Source organism: Mobula hypostoma, chromosome 1, assembly GCF_963921235.1.
Source record: "Mobula hypostoma chromosome 1, sMobHyp1.1, whole genome shotgun sequence".
Lineage (NCBI taxonomy): Eukaryota > Metazoa > Chordata > Chondrichthyes > Myliobatiformes > Myliobatidae > Mobula > Mobula hypostoma.
The window spans coordinates 220,463,695-220,481,167 of record NC_086097.1 but is presented as its reverse complement, the minus strand read 5'-3'; the positions used below and the strand labels follow the sequence as shown (position 1 = coordinate 220,481,167).

At 42.4% G+C, this 17,473-nt stretch overlaps 1 protein-coding gene across 9 annotated transcripts in view; it reads left to right on the top strand.

Moving 5' to 3' along the window:
- Nucleotides 1-17,473, top strand: part of ncoa2 (nuclear receptor coactivator 2) — a 352,079-nt gene that overhangs the window by 278,492 nt on the left and 56,114 nt on the right. For all 9 annotated transcript variants that reach the window (XM_063064795.1, XM_063064830.1, XM_063064835.1 and 6 more), the window contains 4 exons: nt 4,512-4,613; nt 4,718-4,858; nt 11,432-11,579; nt 14,090-15,380. In XM_063064795.1, the coding sequence (XP_062920865.1) occupies nt 4,512-4,613; nt 4,718-4,858; nt 11,432-11,579; nt 14,090-15,380 (1,682 nt within the window). The remainder of the gene's footprint in view (nt 1-4,511; nt 4,614-4,717; nt 4,859-11,431; nt 11,580-14,089; nt 15,381-17,473) is intronic.

The window sequence follows — 17,473 nt, the reverse complement described above, 5'->3', positions numbered from 1 at the left end:
TTTACTATAGTTTAAAATATATAACAGGTATACATTACATAAAAGGGAATACGAGGCTGATTGGATATGTATCTTCACTCTTTAATTCAAATTATAGTGATAAAGAGAAATCTCTGTTAGCAATTAAGTCATATAATGCCATTATTTTCAGAACTGTGCGATTGAAAATACGTTTTTTGCAGTAAAACAGTGTGATAACCATTTCCGAGGTGATTCATGCCCCTGCAGAAATTCAGTGGGGCACCTTGGGTGTGAGTTGCCTTTCTGCCCAGGTGGCGCGATGCTGCTTCCTCATGGCTTAAGGCAGCAACGCAGTTTCACCCCTGACCTCTGCTTCAGTCAGTCTGGAGTTCATACTTTATCCTCGTTACCACATCGGTTTCCTTTGGCTTCTCTGGTTTCCACCCATGTCCCAAAGACGTCGGTTGGTATTAATGGGTTGTAAGTTGTGCCTATGGTTTAGGGAAGGGCTGAGGTGGAGGAAGTGAGAAGAATAAGCCTGCACAGACTCAGTGGACTGAAGGACCTGTTTCTGTGCTGTATATTTCTGTGACTAAATGATGATTTCCATGTCTTTTATGCATAGGCTAACATGTCCCCATGCAACGGGCCTTTTGGAGCAAACAGGCCTTTTGTCATGGAAACAGCATTTTAGTCAACAGGGTCATAGAGCACGTAAGCAGGCCTTTCAGCCCATCTAGTGCATGCCAAACTCTTATTCTGCCTGGTTCCAGCAACCCACACCTTGACCATAGCCCTCCATACTACTGCCATCCATGTACTTAACCAAATATCTCTTCAAGTTCACCTCATTGCTTTGAAGGATTTGAGCCCGCATACCCATTTACCTTTCAACCCTTGTCCAGCAGCTCTTTTGATCTTCACCCAAGTACTCACTTTTGACAAAGAACACAATTGATGATGATGATCTCCGTACCTTATTCCGCCCCCCCCCCCCCAAAATATCCACTTTACCTCCTCACCACCCCTGGCCCTCTGCATGATCCCACTCACCACTGCTCAAAGCATCAAGCACAGTTGGCTCCTTAGGAGCCCACTGCCACTGACTGGGCTTCTGGCAGCCAACCACATCATCAACCAATCTGGTCCACAGACATGACTACCCGTTACGTTCCCAGAGATGTATAAATTTCTGTCAGCTGCGCCCATGCCTTTGGTGTTGAGCACAACATGGCCCAGTGACTGAAACATCTGATGTTCCACAGCAGTGCCTAGCAAGCACAGCAGAATTTCCAGAACTTTCTGTTTTGTCAAGCAGAAATTCACTCACGTGGAAACAATATTCTGTATTATGTTCTTCTGTATCGTCTCCAGGTTGTGAGATTCTATATCATGATTGTGTTAGTTGACTAATACAAACTTATGAATAGTGCATGTCGGGTAAGATTGACGCACTCCTCACTGTTGCAACGTCTTGTGTCTCTCAGAAAATCAGCTACTCACCAATAACATGTGGTTTTCAGTCATCAGCAAAAATATTCATTGTTTCATTTGCAAGATCTTCAACAAGATAAAATAAATAAACGTGCAGTAGCAAATACTTGTTAGAACATAGAACAGTCCAGCACAGAAACAGGCCATTCATCCTAAAACGTTTTACCAAACTACATAATCAAATGCCCAACCAAACTAAACCGTTATGCCTTCATAATCAATTTCAAGTTTGTCATTCAGCCGTAAACGAGTACTCAAGAATACAGCCAAACGAAACTGCATTACTCCTGGGCCAAGGTGCAAAACACAATACTAACAGTCACACACGAGACAAGGCACATATAGCACACATATGATATTAGGAAGATACAGGCACAGTAAAAATATATATTGTCCAAGACCCTGAGTCCATGAATGTAGCAGCAGTCTGCAGTTGAACACAATAGAGCTTGTCATTTGCCGAGTTAACACCGGGGGTCAGCACTGACTCTAGCCATCACGCTACACCACCCTCCAGTGGAGCATACTGACTCCAACACTTCTCCCCTGGGCAACTGTAAATGGGCAATACCTCGGCTTGAGGCCTATCCTCACTACAGCTGAGGCCACACAGCTCCTCTGGTGCCTATCAATAAATCAGTAAATCAGACTTCACAGTTCACAAGATATGCACAATGTTCATATCTTTCTATTTTCTGTACATTCATGTGCTCATTTATGAGCCCCTTGAATGCCTCTATCATATTTGCCTCTAAACCACCCTGGCACCCACAACACTCTCTCTAAAAAATGAGATATGCAGTATGTGCCCCGTATGCATGAAACAACCCCCTCTCAATTTAAATGTAAAATGTATGCCCTCTGGTATTACAGTTCCATTGGCCTCTTGCCATCAAATAATTTTGGTTTGGATTTTAAATAGAGGCAGAAACCAAGATGAAAATAATGTTGTGTTTAACACTGTTGGGTGATAGCAAATCTCGGTTTGTCATATCAACCGTTATGATAAAGCTGGGTGTAATTTGCGTGCATTTTAAAATAATCTCTTGATGCAACCTCCATTCCTGCCCCTACCTCTACCCCCCTGTAAGGGTCAGAAGAAGAAGCAGAATAGACAAGGGAAGTGGAATTAGTGGCATTTCTACAGAGACAGACTTTTTTTTTGACATAAAGGAGTTACTCTCATTTTGAACCTGAGATGGAAAAAGTGGGGTCGTGGGTAGATGAATAATCGAGTAGTTGGTTTTCAATGGGTCTATAATCTTAGAACTAAAAAAAATAGTTGCATCAATAAAATAAGCAGGAAGTGACAAATGAGATTGGGTAATAGACGGCCAGGCTAGTGGAATGTTATTCTAATTTATAATCTTATGACTTTGTGTGTGAATGTAGCTGTTAAATTATGGATGAGATGGGCTGAGGGGAGGCTAACTGCATCAGATATCATCAGCAGAGTTACCATGCATGTTGTATAAAAATTTCAGAGCTCCTCTGATAGATGTGATAAGCTGCATGTAAGTGGATTTGGCATTGATAGTCGCGCGCAGGCACTGGTTTCATATCCAGCTTGTATCATTGAGTTTAAGGAAGTCCAAGCAGGGACAGATTTGACAGATAATCTCCATAATCCTGAAGTTCCCACAATGTGAAACTAACTGGCATGCTGCAGAATGGATAACACGGGAAATGAATGTCAATAAGAGCTCTTGACTAAGCTTGTCAAGTACTTTAACTTGTTTTTGGTTATATTTATTCCCAAGATGGGGGTCCCTGAAATGTGAATTTTTATACCTTAGTGCTAGCCTCCGTTGTATTGAGCCACGAATTTCTTAAGTAAGGACAAATCTGCGTAATAAATTAGAACTTAGACGGTATATGAAGTTCTCAGTTTTCTTTCCAATTTCTTTATTCCCAAAAGGCTCCAGAAATAGGAGACCAATTATTTTAAATACATTTTTCCAAAACGCGTGCTTGTCGGTGGCACCAATAATCTTTTCCCAATTTTGTTTGATAATGTAAACTGGCAAAGATGTGTGCCATTACTGGTATCTGAGAACTTTGGGGGATTGTGGAAGTTGCAGCAAGGTAAGGGTTAAGGTAATGTCCAGGCAAGGATAGTTTACAAATAATATGCAGTCACTCCAAGCAAGAAAAGTCTTTTAAAAGAGATTGTTGAAGAGTGTAACTTCTTTTTGCACAGCAGGGGACTGGAGCCATATGATACACTGAGACAAGATAAGGATACACAGGGAGGATCCTAGGGTGACACTTGCTATTGTTCAGTTACTTTACTAATTCTGAAGTATTACTGGCCTTTAACATCGGCTATTAATTCTGGTATTATTATAGTGTGATTGGTGTAGTGTCATGCAAATAAGGATTTTGAACATGCCCAAGGTTACCAAATGGTATCTGTATTCAACGAGTGAATTCTGTATAAAAATGGCATTTCTTTGTTCAAACTTGAGAACAGTGGCCACGCTGCTCTCCTGGTGCACGAGGAAACAAAGTGTGATTGAGGAACGAGATCAAATTTTCAGAGTCCAGTCCATTAGCGATGACAGGACATTTATGATCATCCTGGATATTGTTTCCAGATCTGTCCCAATGCCAGAATATCTGGTCTTTGCATCATGCGCAGCATCTGCTTTGAAGGACAGGGCTTTGCCCAGGGGATCAAATTGAATAAACTTTCTAACACTCTACAGCCCATGACAAATACTATAGTTTTTCTGATTGAATTTAGGTAATGACTTGTACTTGGTGTAGCAGTGATTGTTGCACTTACAAGTTTTGTGCATTATAATTAATTGCCAACTTCTCTGACGGTGGTGGAGGCGGATACGATAAGGTCTTATAAGAGACTCCTGGACAGGTATATGGAGCTCAGAAAAATAGAGGGCTATGGGTAAGCGTTGGTAATTTCTCAGGTAAGGATATGTTCGGCCCAGCTTTGTGGGCCAAAGGGCCTGTATTGTGCTGTAGGTTTTCTATTTTTCTGGTGTGACATAATGAAGTTTTAAACTTTAATGAAATGTATTTTTTCCTGCTCTCAGATTTGCAGTCCTGTTTAATCTGTGTTGCAAGGAGAGTTCCTGTGAAGGAGAGGTCACAATTCGCTAATACTGAAAGTTTTACCACAAAACATGATTTATCAGGTAAAATAATATGACTCTTTTAAATTTGGGAATTTCTCATTTTGGAAATTTGACATATGAGATTAGTTTCTTTATCGTTCTCTTTTTTTTTGAAAAAAAACAAGGCAAACTAAAATCTCTGGATATAAATGCATTACGTGCATCAATGAAGCCAGGCTGGGAAGACTTAGTGCGAAGGTGCATTCAAAGATTTCACCTACAAAATGACAAAGAGATTGCATTTGCTAAGAGGCATCATCATGAAGGTGAGGGTTTCTAGTATACACTATAAAATGATTTGAGCAATTTATTCGGCTTTGTGCGGAACCAAAGGAAATGGGGGAGATCTTAAATAGGTTTTTTGTGACTGTATTTACTAAGGAAGCTGGCATGAAATCTATGGAATTGAGGGAATCAAGTAGCGAGACCATGGAAACTGTACAGATTGAAAAGGAGGAGGTGCTTGCTGTCTTGAGGAAAATTAAAGTGGATAAATCCCCAGGACCTGACAGAGTGTGTTCGCTCGGACCTTGAAGGAGACTAGTGTTGAAATTGCGGGGGCCCTGGCAGAAATATTTAAAATGTCGCTGTCTACGGGTGAAGTGCCTGAGGATTGGAGAGTGGCTCATGTTGTTCCGTTGTTTAAAAAAGGATCGAAAAATAATCCGGGAAATTATAGGCCGGTGAGTTTAACATCAGTAGTAGGTAAGTTATTGGAGGGAGTACTAAGAGACAGAATCTACAAGCATTTGGATAGACAGGGGCTTATTAGGGAGAGTCAACATGGCTTTGTGCGTGGTAGGTCATGTTTGACCAATCTGTTGGAGTTTTTCGAGGAGGTTACCAGGAAAGTGGATGAAGGGAAGGCAGTGGATATTGTCTACATGGACTTCAGTAAGGCCTTTGACAAGGTCCCGCATGGGAGGTTAGTTAGGAAAATTCAGTCGCTAGGTATACATGGAGAGGTGGTAAATTGGATTAGACATTGGCTCGATGGAAGAAGCCAGAGAGTGGTGGTAGAGGATTGCTTCTCTGAGTGGAGGCCTGTGACTAGTGGTGTGCCACAGGGATCAGCGCTGGGTCCATTGTTATTTGTCATCTATATCAATGATCTGGATGATAATGTGGTAAATTGGATCAGCAAGTTTGCTGATGATACAAAGATTGGAGGTGTAGTAGACAGTGAGGAAGGTTTTCAGAGCCTGCAGAGGGACTTGGACCAGCTGGAAAAATGGGCTGAAAAATGGCAGATGGAGTTTAATACTGACAAGTGTGAGGTATTGCACGTTGGAAGGACAAACCAATGTAGAACATACAGGGTTAATGGTAAGGCACTGAGGAGTGCAGTGGAACAGACGGATCTGGGAATACAGATACAAAATTCCCTAAAAGTGTCGTCACAGGTAGATAGGGTCGTAAAGAGAGCTTTTGGTACATTGGCCTTTATTAATCGAAGTATTGAGTATAAGAGCTGGAATGTTATGATGAGGTTGTATAAGGCATTGGTGAGGCCGAATCTGGAGTATTGTGTTCAGTTTTGGTCACCAAATTACAGGAAGGATATAAATAAGGTTGAAAGAGTGCAGAGAAGGTTTACAAGGATGTTGCTGGGACTTGAGAAACTCAGTTACAGAGAAAGATTGAATAGGTTAGGACTTTATTCCCTGGAGCGTAGAAGAATGAGGGGAGATTTGATAGAGGTATATAAAATTATGATGAGTATAGATAGAGTGAATGCAAGCAGGCTTTTTCCACTGAAGCAAGGGGAGAAAAAAAACCAGAGGACATGGGTTAAGGGTGAGGGGGGAAAAGTTTAAAGAGAACATTAGGGGGGGGCTTCTTCACACAGAGAGTTGTGGGAGTATGGAATGAGCTGCCAGACGAGGTGGTAAATGCGGCTTTTTTAACATTTAAGAATAAATTGGACAGATACATGGATGGGAGGTGTATGGAGGGATATGGTCCGTGTGCAGGTCAGTGGGACTAGGCAGAAAATGGCTCGGCACAGCCAAGAAGGGCCAAAGGGCCTGTTTCTGTGCTGTAGTTTCTATGGTTCTATGGTTACTGTAAAGTAAAAATTCAAGCTTCAAATCTAAAATAAATACGAGTAATGTACTATAAATCCAACGGTATATTTAAAGCACTTAGACAGATTAATGGTGCGCTTGAAACTTTGCAATTCTGATGAGACTGCTATGTTTGAAGTTTTAATTTAATTTCAGCTACTTTAATGTTTACTAACTCCTATTTTTTTTGACTCCCTATTAAATGGAATGCCCTTGCTTTCTCCGACCAGTTTTATTCATGCTTTCCAGAAATCGTTAGTATTTTGCTGTGTGAGCCTTGATTTTTGAATGCTGTATTAGCAAGTGCTACAGCTCAAATTGCTGGCAAAATTTTATGATGCAGTGTGAAATAGGTCCTTCTGGCCCTTCAAACTGCACTGCCCAGCAAGCCCGACAACCCCAATTTAACCCTAACCTAATCACAGGACAATTTGTAGTGACCAGTTAACCTACGTGGTACGTCTGTGGATTGTGAGAGGAAAGCTGGAGCACCCAGAGAAAACCTGCACATCTAGGGTTGCCAACTTTCTCACTCCCAAATAGGGGACAAAAGGTGGCGTGCTGCAGTGGTCTGGGTATGGTGCAGGCCCGGGATGAAGTGACTGAGGGGGCTGGAAGCTGGCAGATGGTAACAGGGACCTTTTTCAAAAAAGAGAGAGAGAGAAAAACAACAACCCTGAATAGGTAAACAAATCCAATATATGAACCATGTATACATATCTTCAGTGTTATATATGAAATGTAACACCAAATTATAACAAAGCATAATACAGAGCATAATCTGACTACCAGTCAGACATGAAATAACACCAAATAACCCTATGTGTATGTGCCTATAGAGTAGACGTATAATTACTGCAAAAGAGGAAAAGAAGGGGGGACTCACCAAGTCTACTTTTTCCATGGATATTTCTTGCTGCTCTTGACTGATTCAAGCAGTCCTTTGTCCTATTGCACAGCCGGAGAGAAGTCCTTACATGACAAGTCACAGCTCACAGATATCTGAAGTTCATTTTTGATCAGCTCTGTGCTGCATCTGTTTCTTGAGTCTGACCATCTAATGGTCATCGAAGAGAAGATTCTCTCTACAAAGACATTTGAGCCTGGCACACTGAGGACAAATGAGACAATCCTGAACATGTGGATCAAGTTGGCTTTCCCTGTGTTTTGGAAAACTGCCACCCACTCCTCACTGGTGGATTTTGTGGTATCCTGTCTGGCTTTCTGTATTTTCTCCCAGCTAGCACAAAACTCTTCATAGAGTTGGTCCATATTGACTGTCTCTGTCATTTTGAGGGCAGCCACCACCTGCTCCGTAGTGAAGGAGAGCTCCTCATAGAGGCCAATCAGTTTCAGTTTCATCATTACATTTTCTGGTGAGAAATCAAACCACTTGCCAATGTATGTAATGACAGAGTCATAGAACTTCACAAAGTCCTGTTGCCGCTTGGACCTTTGTGCTGGCACTTGTTTGTCCATCAGCTGCTTGGTCTGGTATCCAAAAAAGCTGTCCTGTTTCGTCTGAAGCATCTTCATTTTGAACTTTCAGACTTCTTTGTAAACATCTATGATGCAGAGTTTTGTTTCCTCCAGCTTTTTTACGAGTTGGTCAAAAACACACCCCAGGTTGTGGGAAAAGCACAGATAAATTTCAGTAGCTCCAGTTTTTTCTTCATCCTCAAAAATCCTCTTCAGTGCCATGGGACAGGTCTCAAGGGACCTGAAGTATGACGGAAGAGCTGACCAGCTTTGCAGGAGACGTTCGACAGCTGGATGACGAGAGAGCCATCGTGTGCAAACATGATGCAGAATTTCACACCACTCAGTGTCAACAAGGGTGAAAAATGAATGCAGTTCCTCTCTTCAGGAAGCAGATATTGAGAAGTGGCTGTAGACCTTTAGAACAATTGTCTCAATATCCACTGATAACTGATCGCAGGCGTGCTTGCAGGCATTACGTGCTATGTGAGCTGGGCATACTTTTCCAGACAGCTCATCAGAGCTTGATGAATGCCATTTGCAGTTTCACCACTATTTTCATAAAAGTCAAGTAACTTACACTGCACTCCATCAGGCTCAGAGAAATATCTCATCACACTGGAAACATTTTTCTATCTCCCTTGTTTGAGGCATCGGCGGCAACTGAGAAATACGCGGGGTCCGCGGGCTCACCTTCTTCGGTTGGGGACAGATCACCCATAATATCCTGCACAGTCTTTGGTCCTAAAACATTCATTGTAATCATCTCAGCTTTCGTTCTTCCCAAGTGCATCTTCTTCACAACATTTGAGTCGTTAAACAAAGCGCCGTTGAGCCTAGCAAGACAGTCGATGCTGTTGTAGCTGAGTCCGTGTTTAACCGTATGGTACTCATACGAGGCTTCACTTGCCGCGATTTTGTCATCTTCCGTGGTAGATTTCAGGAAGAATGCACCAATATTGCTTGCACCTTCAGCTAGTGTGGCCTTCTTGTGCACTTCTGTGGAAGCATGCTGAGTTAGGTCATTCTCATCTCCATGGCCAATTGAGAATTCCCGACGGCATAAAGTACAGAAGGCCTTCGTCGACGTCGAGTCACCGCTGACGGGCTTAACCCACGTCTTTTTTGCTTCTCATTGCCTGTTATAGCTGTACAGCCTTTTCCTTTCTTGGAGGTTTATCCGTATTGGCACATGCCAAACCGTCCGAACAGCACCAGATATTACTGAAACTTTTTGTTTTGGCAGGAATTGGCAAAATATACTTTATACTTTATATGTAGCACACAACTGATGCGCATAAGGGGGCCTGTGATTGGATGACAGGTGAATCACTTCACTCGTGCGTGGCGTCAACAGCACATGCAGCATGCACACACTGTTGTATCAGATCTAGGATCTGTCTGTAAGCGTGCCCTCTGGTGATTACAGAGTAGTAGCAGTCAAATATGGGACAAGGGCGATCCCGTATGGGATAAACCAGTTTAGCCCAATATATGAGATGTCCCGGCTAATACGGGACAGTTGGCAACCCTACGCACATACCACGGGGTGGATGTACAGAGGCTCCTTATGGAGGACGCTGGGATTGAACTCTGAACTCTGAACCCTGAAACCCCGAGCTGCAATGACATTCTACTCAGCCAGTCAGCCTGCATCAATGGGAAGGGTGTTGTCTTAGCGACCTTCATCAGAACTGGGAGAGAAATAAAAGAAGCTTGTTAAACTAGGGGGAAGATGGTTAAAACTGCTGTGATCATAGGAATACGTTCTAAACAATGTCATCTGCTCAGTGCGTGAGTAGGAGCTGTTGGGCAGTGACAGCATTCTTAAGACTTTAAGAATTGTGAAGTGCAGAAGAAAACTTGCCAACCGGGTCAGCTGGGCATGTCCTCCAATACCAGAAGGGTAAAAAAAAGGCATGAACAGACAGACATGCTGAGCCAGAATCAGAGATGTCCGGCTGATACACGTAGAAGTCAAGTTTTCTGATGTTCAGAATCGGATTTAATATCACTGGTATATGTTGTGAAATTTGTTGTTTTGTGGTAGGGGTACATTGTTGCGATACATAGTAATAGAAAAGCAATAAATTGCACTGTGTGTGTGGACAAAATTTAAATTAAAAAGGCAGTGCAAAGGAGGAGGACAAAAATAGTAAGGTAATGTTCATGGGTTCACTGTCCATTCAGAAATATGATGGTGGAGGGGATTAAGCTGTTACTGAAATGTTGAATGTGTGACTTCGGGCTCAAATACCTCCTCCTCAATGATTGCAATGAGCAAAGGGCAATATCCTGGATGATGAGAGTGTTTAAAGACGGACACTGTCTTTTTGAAGGTGCTTTGCTTTTTGATGCTGGGGAGGCCAGTGCCCGTTAGGGAGCTGGCTGAGTTTACGAATTTTTGCAGCTTTTTCTGACCCTGTGCAGTGGCCCCTCCATACCAGACGGTTGTAGAATTCAATATTGAGTCCAGAAGGCTGTAGCCTGGCCAGACAGAAAATGAGGTTCTATCCCTCAAGTTTGTGTTAGACCTCGGTGTACCTGCATAGGTCACAGTCCAGCAGGTCAATGTGAAAGTGGAACAGAGAATTAAAATAACAGGCCACAGAAAGTTCAGAGTCATCCCTATGGACGGGGTGCAGGAGTGCTGTGTGGTGAATACCCAGCTGGCATCTGGTTTCTCTAATATAGAGACTACATTGTGAACACTGTGGTACATTAGAATGTAATCCTCCCTCCTTAACTTCCTGTTAGCTTAACAAGCTTTTGTTGTCTCTTTTCCAGGTCTGATGAAGGATCTTTAACCTGAAACATTAACTCTCCTTCTCTGTCACAGATGTGGCCTGGTCTGTGGAGTATTCCAGAATTTTCTGCTTTGTTTTAATTTTAAACTTCCATCACTTGCAGTCCTTTTTGATTTTCACCAGTGTTACAGCCTACCATCCGACCTTTAACTATGAACGAAATGATTGCTATTCTGGCTAAGGTTTTTATAAATTATTAAGAGTGGAAATTGAACCTGAAATCTCCAGGTGTATATTGCTTGTTTACGCACTAAGTCAAGAGAGAATCAAATAGATATATTGGGAAAAAAGGCATTCCTTTCATTGGCATCAATTGCAAAGTAGCTGAGTTGACCATCACAAAGAATCATTACTTGAACGAAACCCGAATGAGCTGCCAGCACTTCTGCATGTCTGTGTGAAAATTCTAATTTTTTAAGTATAGTATCTGATGCTCAGAGCGTTCAGGAAGCATTTATCATTTTTCCTCAATTTCTCTGAATTGCAGTGTTAAGGCAAGGTCAGGCTTTGAGTCCTGTGTATCGGTTTTCTTTATCTGATGGCACCATGGTTGCTGCACAAACAAGGAGCAGGCTTATGCGCACTCCAAATGCGAGCGAGCCTCAGTTTATCATGTCACGGCATGTTGTTCAAAGGTAAGCATCAGACCTTCTTCTCGTGGTTTTTTGACTAAAAACTTCGTGCTTTGCCTCAAAAATCAAATGTGCTGAAGCTTCAAATTAGAATGTGGTATCAGTAATAGAAAGATTTTGTACCATGCATAAAATGCTGGAGGAACTCAGCCAGTCAGGCAGCTTCTTTAGAGGGGAAGCCCCTCAGAGCTGTGTACTAAGCCCCGTCCTTTACTCCCTCTAGACCCATGACTGTGTCACCACCCACAGCTCTTATCTGCTAATTAAATTTGCCAACGACACTACATTGATTGGCTTTATCTCAAACAATAATGAGATGGCCTACAGGGAAGAAGTCATCTCTCTGATGTAGTGGTGTCAAGAAAACAACCTCTCCCTCAATGTCGCAAAAGCAAATGAGCTGGTAGTGGATTACAGGAGGAATGGAGATGGGCTAACCCCTATTGACGTCAATGGATCTGGGGTTGAGAGGGTAAACAGCTTCAAGTTCCTTGGCATCCATATCACTGAAGAGCTCACGTGGTCTGTATACATCAGCTGTGTGATGAAAAAGGCACAACAGCGCCTCTTTCACCTCAGATCGTTGAGGAAGTTTGGTATGGGCCCCCAGATCCTAAGAACTTTCTACAGGGGCACAATTGAGAGCATCCTGACTGGCTGCATCACTGCCTGGTATGGGAACTGTGCCTCCCTTAATCGCAGGACTCTGCAGAGAGTGGTGCTGACAGCCCAACGCATCTATAGTTGTGAACTTCCATTGTTTAAGGACATTTACAAAGGGGGAAACGAGCTGCTTCTTTCCTCTTCCTCTCCAGTCCTGGTGAAGGGTCTCAGCCCGAAACTCCGACTCTTTATTCCTGTCCTCAGTTGCTATCTGGCCTGCTGAATTATTCCAGGATTTTGTGTATGTTACTCCGGATTTCCAGCAACCTTTTGTGTTTCAGATTCTGTACCAGGTCTTTGACCCAGTAATGGACTGCAGGTTGTCTAGATCACATTTGTTGGACTTCACACAGTGTTTCATTGTCAGTGGTGTTGATCTTAGACCCTTTCACGTAGTTGGATGCTTCTTCTACAACCTGGCCGCCAGTTGTGGATGGCAATCTAGATATCCATGTGGCATCCGGTATTTTGTTAGTATTTCCATAAGCATTCTCTGTTTGTGCAAGGGAAACTGAGAAATGTCCCACTGAGATGAGGCACAGATGAAAATCAGCAGCCTGGGACAAGTTATATGAAATAGCCAGTTAAACGGAAGATAGTTATAAACAAGATCAGACTGTTTCCCCTGAAACTCTTTCCATGAAGCATTATGAACGTGCTGATAGCCATAGCAGAGACTCTGCTCCAAAGTTGGTTGTTTTCTACTGGCTTTTGTCATCTCCATGTGCTCACACTCTGCACAGAGAGAAGACAACATCTGTTCAGGAGTTTGTTCCATTGTTAGTCTTCAAGGATTGAATTGACATGCAGCCTCATGCAAGAAAGTACTATGTGATTGTTCCATTAACCCAGAAAGACTATCTGGATATGAAGATCCAGGTATCAAATGAAAATGATCTTGCCTGACTTTCCAAGATGGTGGACACTGACCATAGCTTTGTAGTCACAATTAACAATGGAACCCTGTCACTATGTCTAAGAATTTCTGTTAATTAACACACCATATGCATATAGAGCACCACCGAACTTCACTGTATGTTGTGTATTTTTTAAATTTGCAATATTTATTCCATATCCTCAGTCAGTAGCACACCACACACAGTGGTGCTTTGACATATCTTAAGATGACCCATGAAAAATTTACATGTGACATTGAGGCTTGGGGCCCTCACATAGAAGCAAGCCTTTGCAATGAATGCAAGACCTGCTTCAGCAAAGCTTTAACGGAAGATGTCTGTACAACATTACAAAGAACATAGAATATTGCAGCATAGTACAGGCCCTTTGGCCCTTGATATTGTACCGACTTTCACCCTTCCCTTAAGATCAATTTCACCCTTCCCTCCTACACTGCCCTCCATTTTTCAATCAGCCGTGTGCCTATCTAAGTGTTTCTGAAATTCCCCAAATGTATCTACCTCACTATGTAAAAAGCTTAACTCTGGTTCTCCTCTCCCCCCCCCCCCAATCACCTTAAAATTATGCCCCCTTATAGTAGCCATTTCTATCTCGAGTTTTCCACTTGATCTATGCCTGTTATCATCTTGTTCAGCTCTATCAGGTTGTCTCTCATCTTCCTTCACTTTAAAGAGAAAATCCTTGGCTCGCTCGACCTGTCTTAATAAAAACATATCCTGTAGTCCAGGCAGCATCCTGGTAAATCTCCTCTGCACCCTCTCTAAAGCTTCCACAACCGTTCTCCCTCTTGTGCACTGAACATTGCCAGCCTGTCTCCAGTGCCCACGTTTGTAAGAATTCCTGCATTCCTCCCCTCCAGCGGTGCTGGTTAAATGTATGCGTCTGATTTTAATTGCCGTGGTGTGATCTGTATGTTTTGTTTAAAACTGCAGAGAGCAAAATGTTTGTGGGATGAATCAGGAATCAACTGGACAAGGAATGGGAAAGCCATTGAATCCAAATTCCAGTGGTCCGGCTCTGGCAAGTGTTTCGGCTGCAGCCACAGGTCAAGAGATGGCAATGAACAGCAGTTCTAACTTTGCCATGAATGGCCTGAAGGATCAAACAGGTATGGGACAGATGCCAGGAAACAGGTTTGTTACAGGTGGAATAAACCATGGATCAAGCATGCAAGCAGCCACTCCTCAGGGTAGTAACTATGCACTCAAAATGAGCAGCCCATCGCGGAGTAGTCCAGGTGTGACTGCTGGGCAACAGAACTCCATGCTTTCTCCCAGACATCGTGGAAGTCCTGGGATGGTTGGAAGCCCCCGCATCTCAGCTAATCAGTTTTCTCCTGTAGGAAACTTGCATTCTCCAGTCGGGGTTTGTAGCAGCACAGGGAGTAGCCATAGCTACTCCAGCAGCTCCCTTAACGCACTTCAAGCCCTCAGTGAAGGACATGGGGTATCTCATGGGGCATCGCCGGAACTGAAAATGGTGACTTCACAGAGTTCTCCTGGAAGTATCAGTTCTTCGCTCACCAAAAAAGGGAGCATGGACTCCAAAGATTCTTTCGGGTTGTTTGGTGAGCCAGTGCCGGCTGAAGTTGCAGCCGGCCAGTCAGAAAGCGGACTTTCTGGGGAACAGAAAGATAGCGGCGAAGGTAACTTAAATCCGTTTGGTGGTGGAGAGAGGACTGATGGCCAAGGCAGAGGGCACGACAGCAAAGGACATACCAAACTTTTACAGTTACTGATCACCAAGTCAGATCAAATGGAGGCGACCCCTTTGCCAAGTACTCTTGGGGATTCTATTAAAGAGTCACCAGGCAATTCATTAGGACTACTGTCTACTTCAGGAGTGACATCATCCACAACCAACACCTCTACATTACATGGGCCGTCGCTGAAAGAAAAACACAAAATTTTGCACAGGCTCCTGCAGGACAGCACTTCTCCCGTGGACTTGGCAAAGCTAACCGCAGAGGCCACGGGTAAGGAACACAACAACCAGGACGTTGGCGGTTCAATTACCGGTGGAGAAATAACAATCAAGCAGGAGCAAATGAGCCCCAAGAGGAAAGAAAATGCACTACTTCGATACCTACTGGACAAGGACGACACAAGTATGCATAATATTAAACCTAAACCCGAGCGAATGGATAGCAAGTTGGATCCCTGCATGAGCACTAAACCGGCAATCAAGTCTGAGAAGGAGATGAACTTTGAGCCATCAGAACAGGTGAGTGCATTTTGTTTATATGCTTTTGTGTTAAAATGTGAATTTATTTGGTAATCATTGTTTCATTTTTTAAGCGATATGTCCCCATTGAAATCTTTCTTTCTTATTTAATATTTTTATTAATTACTTACATAGACGAATACAAAGTACATTATGATATTATGGAAACAGAAACAAGATTGAAATGCCCCATAACTATGTGTAGTAAATTAACCATAATATTGAAAAGGTATATTTTATTCTAATCTAAAGCAAAATCAAAACCCCATAACAAAACAGAAAATAAGAGAAAAAAAAACAGCTGTTCGGTTAAAAGAAAAGGGACTCTGACATATAGCAATGAATTCAAACATATAATAGCCATCATCATTGCTGACCAAATGGAAAATTGTGAAATTAGTTCCAAAAAGGTCCCTATAATGTGAAGAAATCTTGTCTAGGTATAGAAATAGAACACCTAATCTTCTCTAGATTTAAACATGACATAACATCAATCAACCAATGGGCATGAGTAGGCAGAAAATCTTTCTGGCTGGAAGAATCTAGATGGGCCAAATGGCATTTTGGGTCATTTATTGTGATGTGTGTTAGTTGCTTATTTTAAGGTGAGGTAACTCAGTCCACCTTGAGAATTAAATCTAGGCCATCTCAGGTCTACAACAAATTGAATCACACAAGAAAATAGAAGAACAAACTAATTTGCTTCGTGACTGTTGTATTTTTTTTAAGTGCAGGTCTCATTTATTTGAATTTAAGTAGGCCTTGCAGGATAATTTATTTGTTTTTGTTATAGATGTTGTATTAATCAATTGAAGAAGTTTATCAGTAGGCGTAAGGAATGCTTGTTGCTGTACTGACGGCGTTGTGGCTGAATCGGCTGCTCTCACTCCTGCACATGCTCAGTTATGCTGTTTCGTTTGGCTGTATTCATGGGTATTCATGCATGGTTGAATGAGCTTGTACTTAACCTTCTCTGGAGGTTGGATTCCAGTGGAACTGACCTGCACCATCGCAGATCTCACCACTGAAGGGCCTTACGATGGGAACTGAAGCGCAGGTGCTGTTGTATCAGTCCCTGTACTTGGTTTCTATTCCCACTGGCTTAGACAGCAGTCCCCTTCAATAACATGGCCCTGGTAATCTGTGGGAAAGAAATTAAGTGGAGGAATATTTTATGTTAATGTTATTTGTTTGTTCTCTAGGGTACTTATATTTTTAATCTATCTTGTTGTAAACACCATTTATAACTTTTTGAATAGATTCTAAATAGCACTGAGTTTCAGATATAAAAAAAACTTCAAATGCCTTGTTTCAAAGGCCTTTTACGCAGCCTGAACAGTAACTTAGAATTGTACAGACCCTTCAGCCCATTGTGTCCATGTGGGTCCTTTTGCCCAACTAAACAAAATTCATTTAGGACCATGTCGTTCTTTGTTTTACCAATATAACTTTCTGCCCAAACGGAATAATTTCTGTTGGATCAACCACTCTGTGCTTTCTTTAAAAGATCACAGACTCCTTTAAAAACCATTTCTTTCTATTTTAAATATAAGCCCTTTTGTTTCTGACCTCTACCATTGGAAAAAGATTTTGACCTTACGTTATCTATGCCTTTCACAATTTTGTAAGCCTTTTTCAAATCAGCTGTCAGCCTCCTTCACTCCAGAAGAAAACAAGCCCAGTTTGTCCAGTCTCTCCCCATAACTAAAGTACTCCAATCTAGGCAACATCCTGGTGAAATGCCCCTGCACTCTTCCCAGAGCAATCACATCCTTGTATAGAACTGCAGACGATGAACTTCCCAAAATGCACTAGCATTAAGGGATTCGGGGTGGCGGGGGGGGAGTAGAATTTGTTAACTTTAACTAGTAAGGCTTCCTGAAGCAGTATATAGATGGCCCTGTCCAAGAGGAGGCTGCACTCAACTTGATTTTAGGAAATGAGGCTGGGCAAGTAGCTGATGTGTCATTGGGGGAGCACTTTGGCAATACTGACCATAATTCTGTTAGTTTCATGATTGTTATGGAAAAATGACTGATAAAGAATAGAAAAAAGGGTTCATCCACCACAAGTTAGTCCTAAATTGGAGCAAG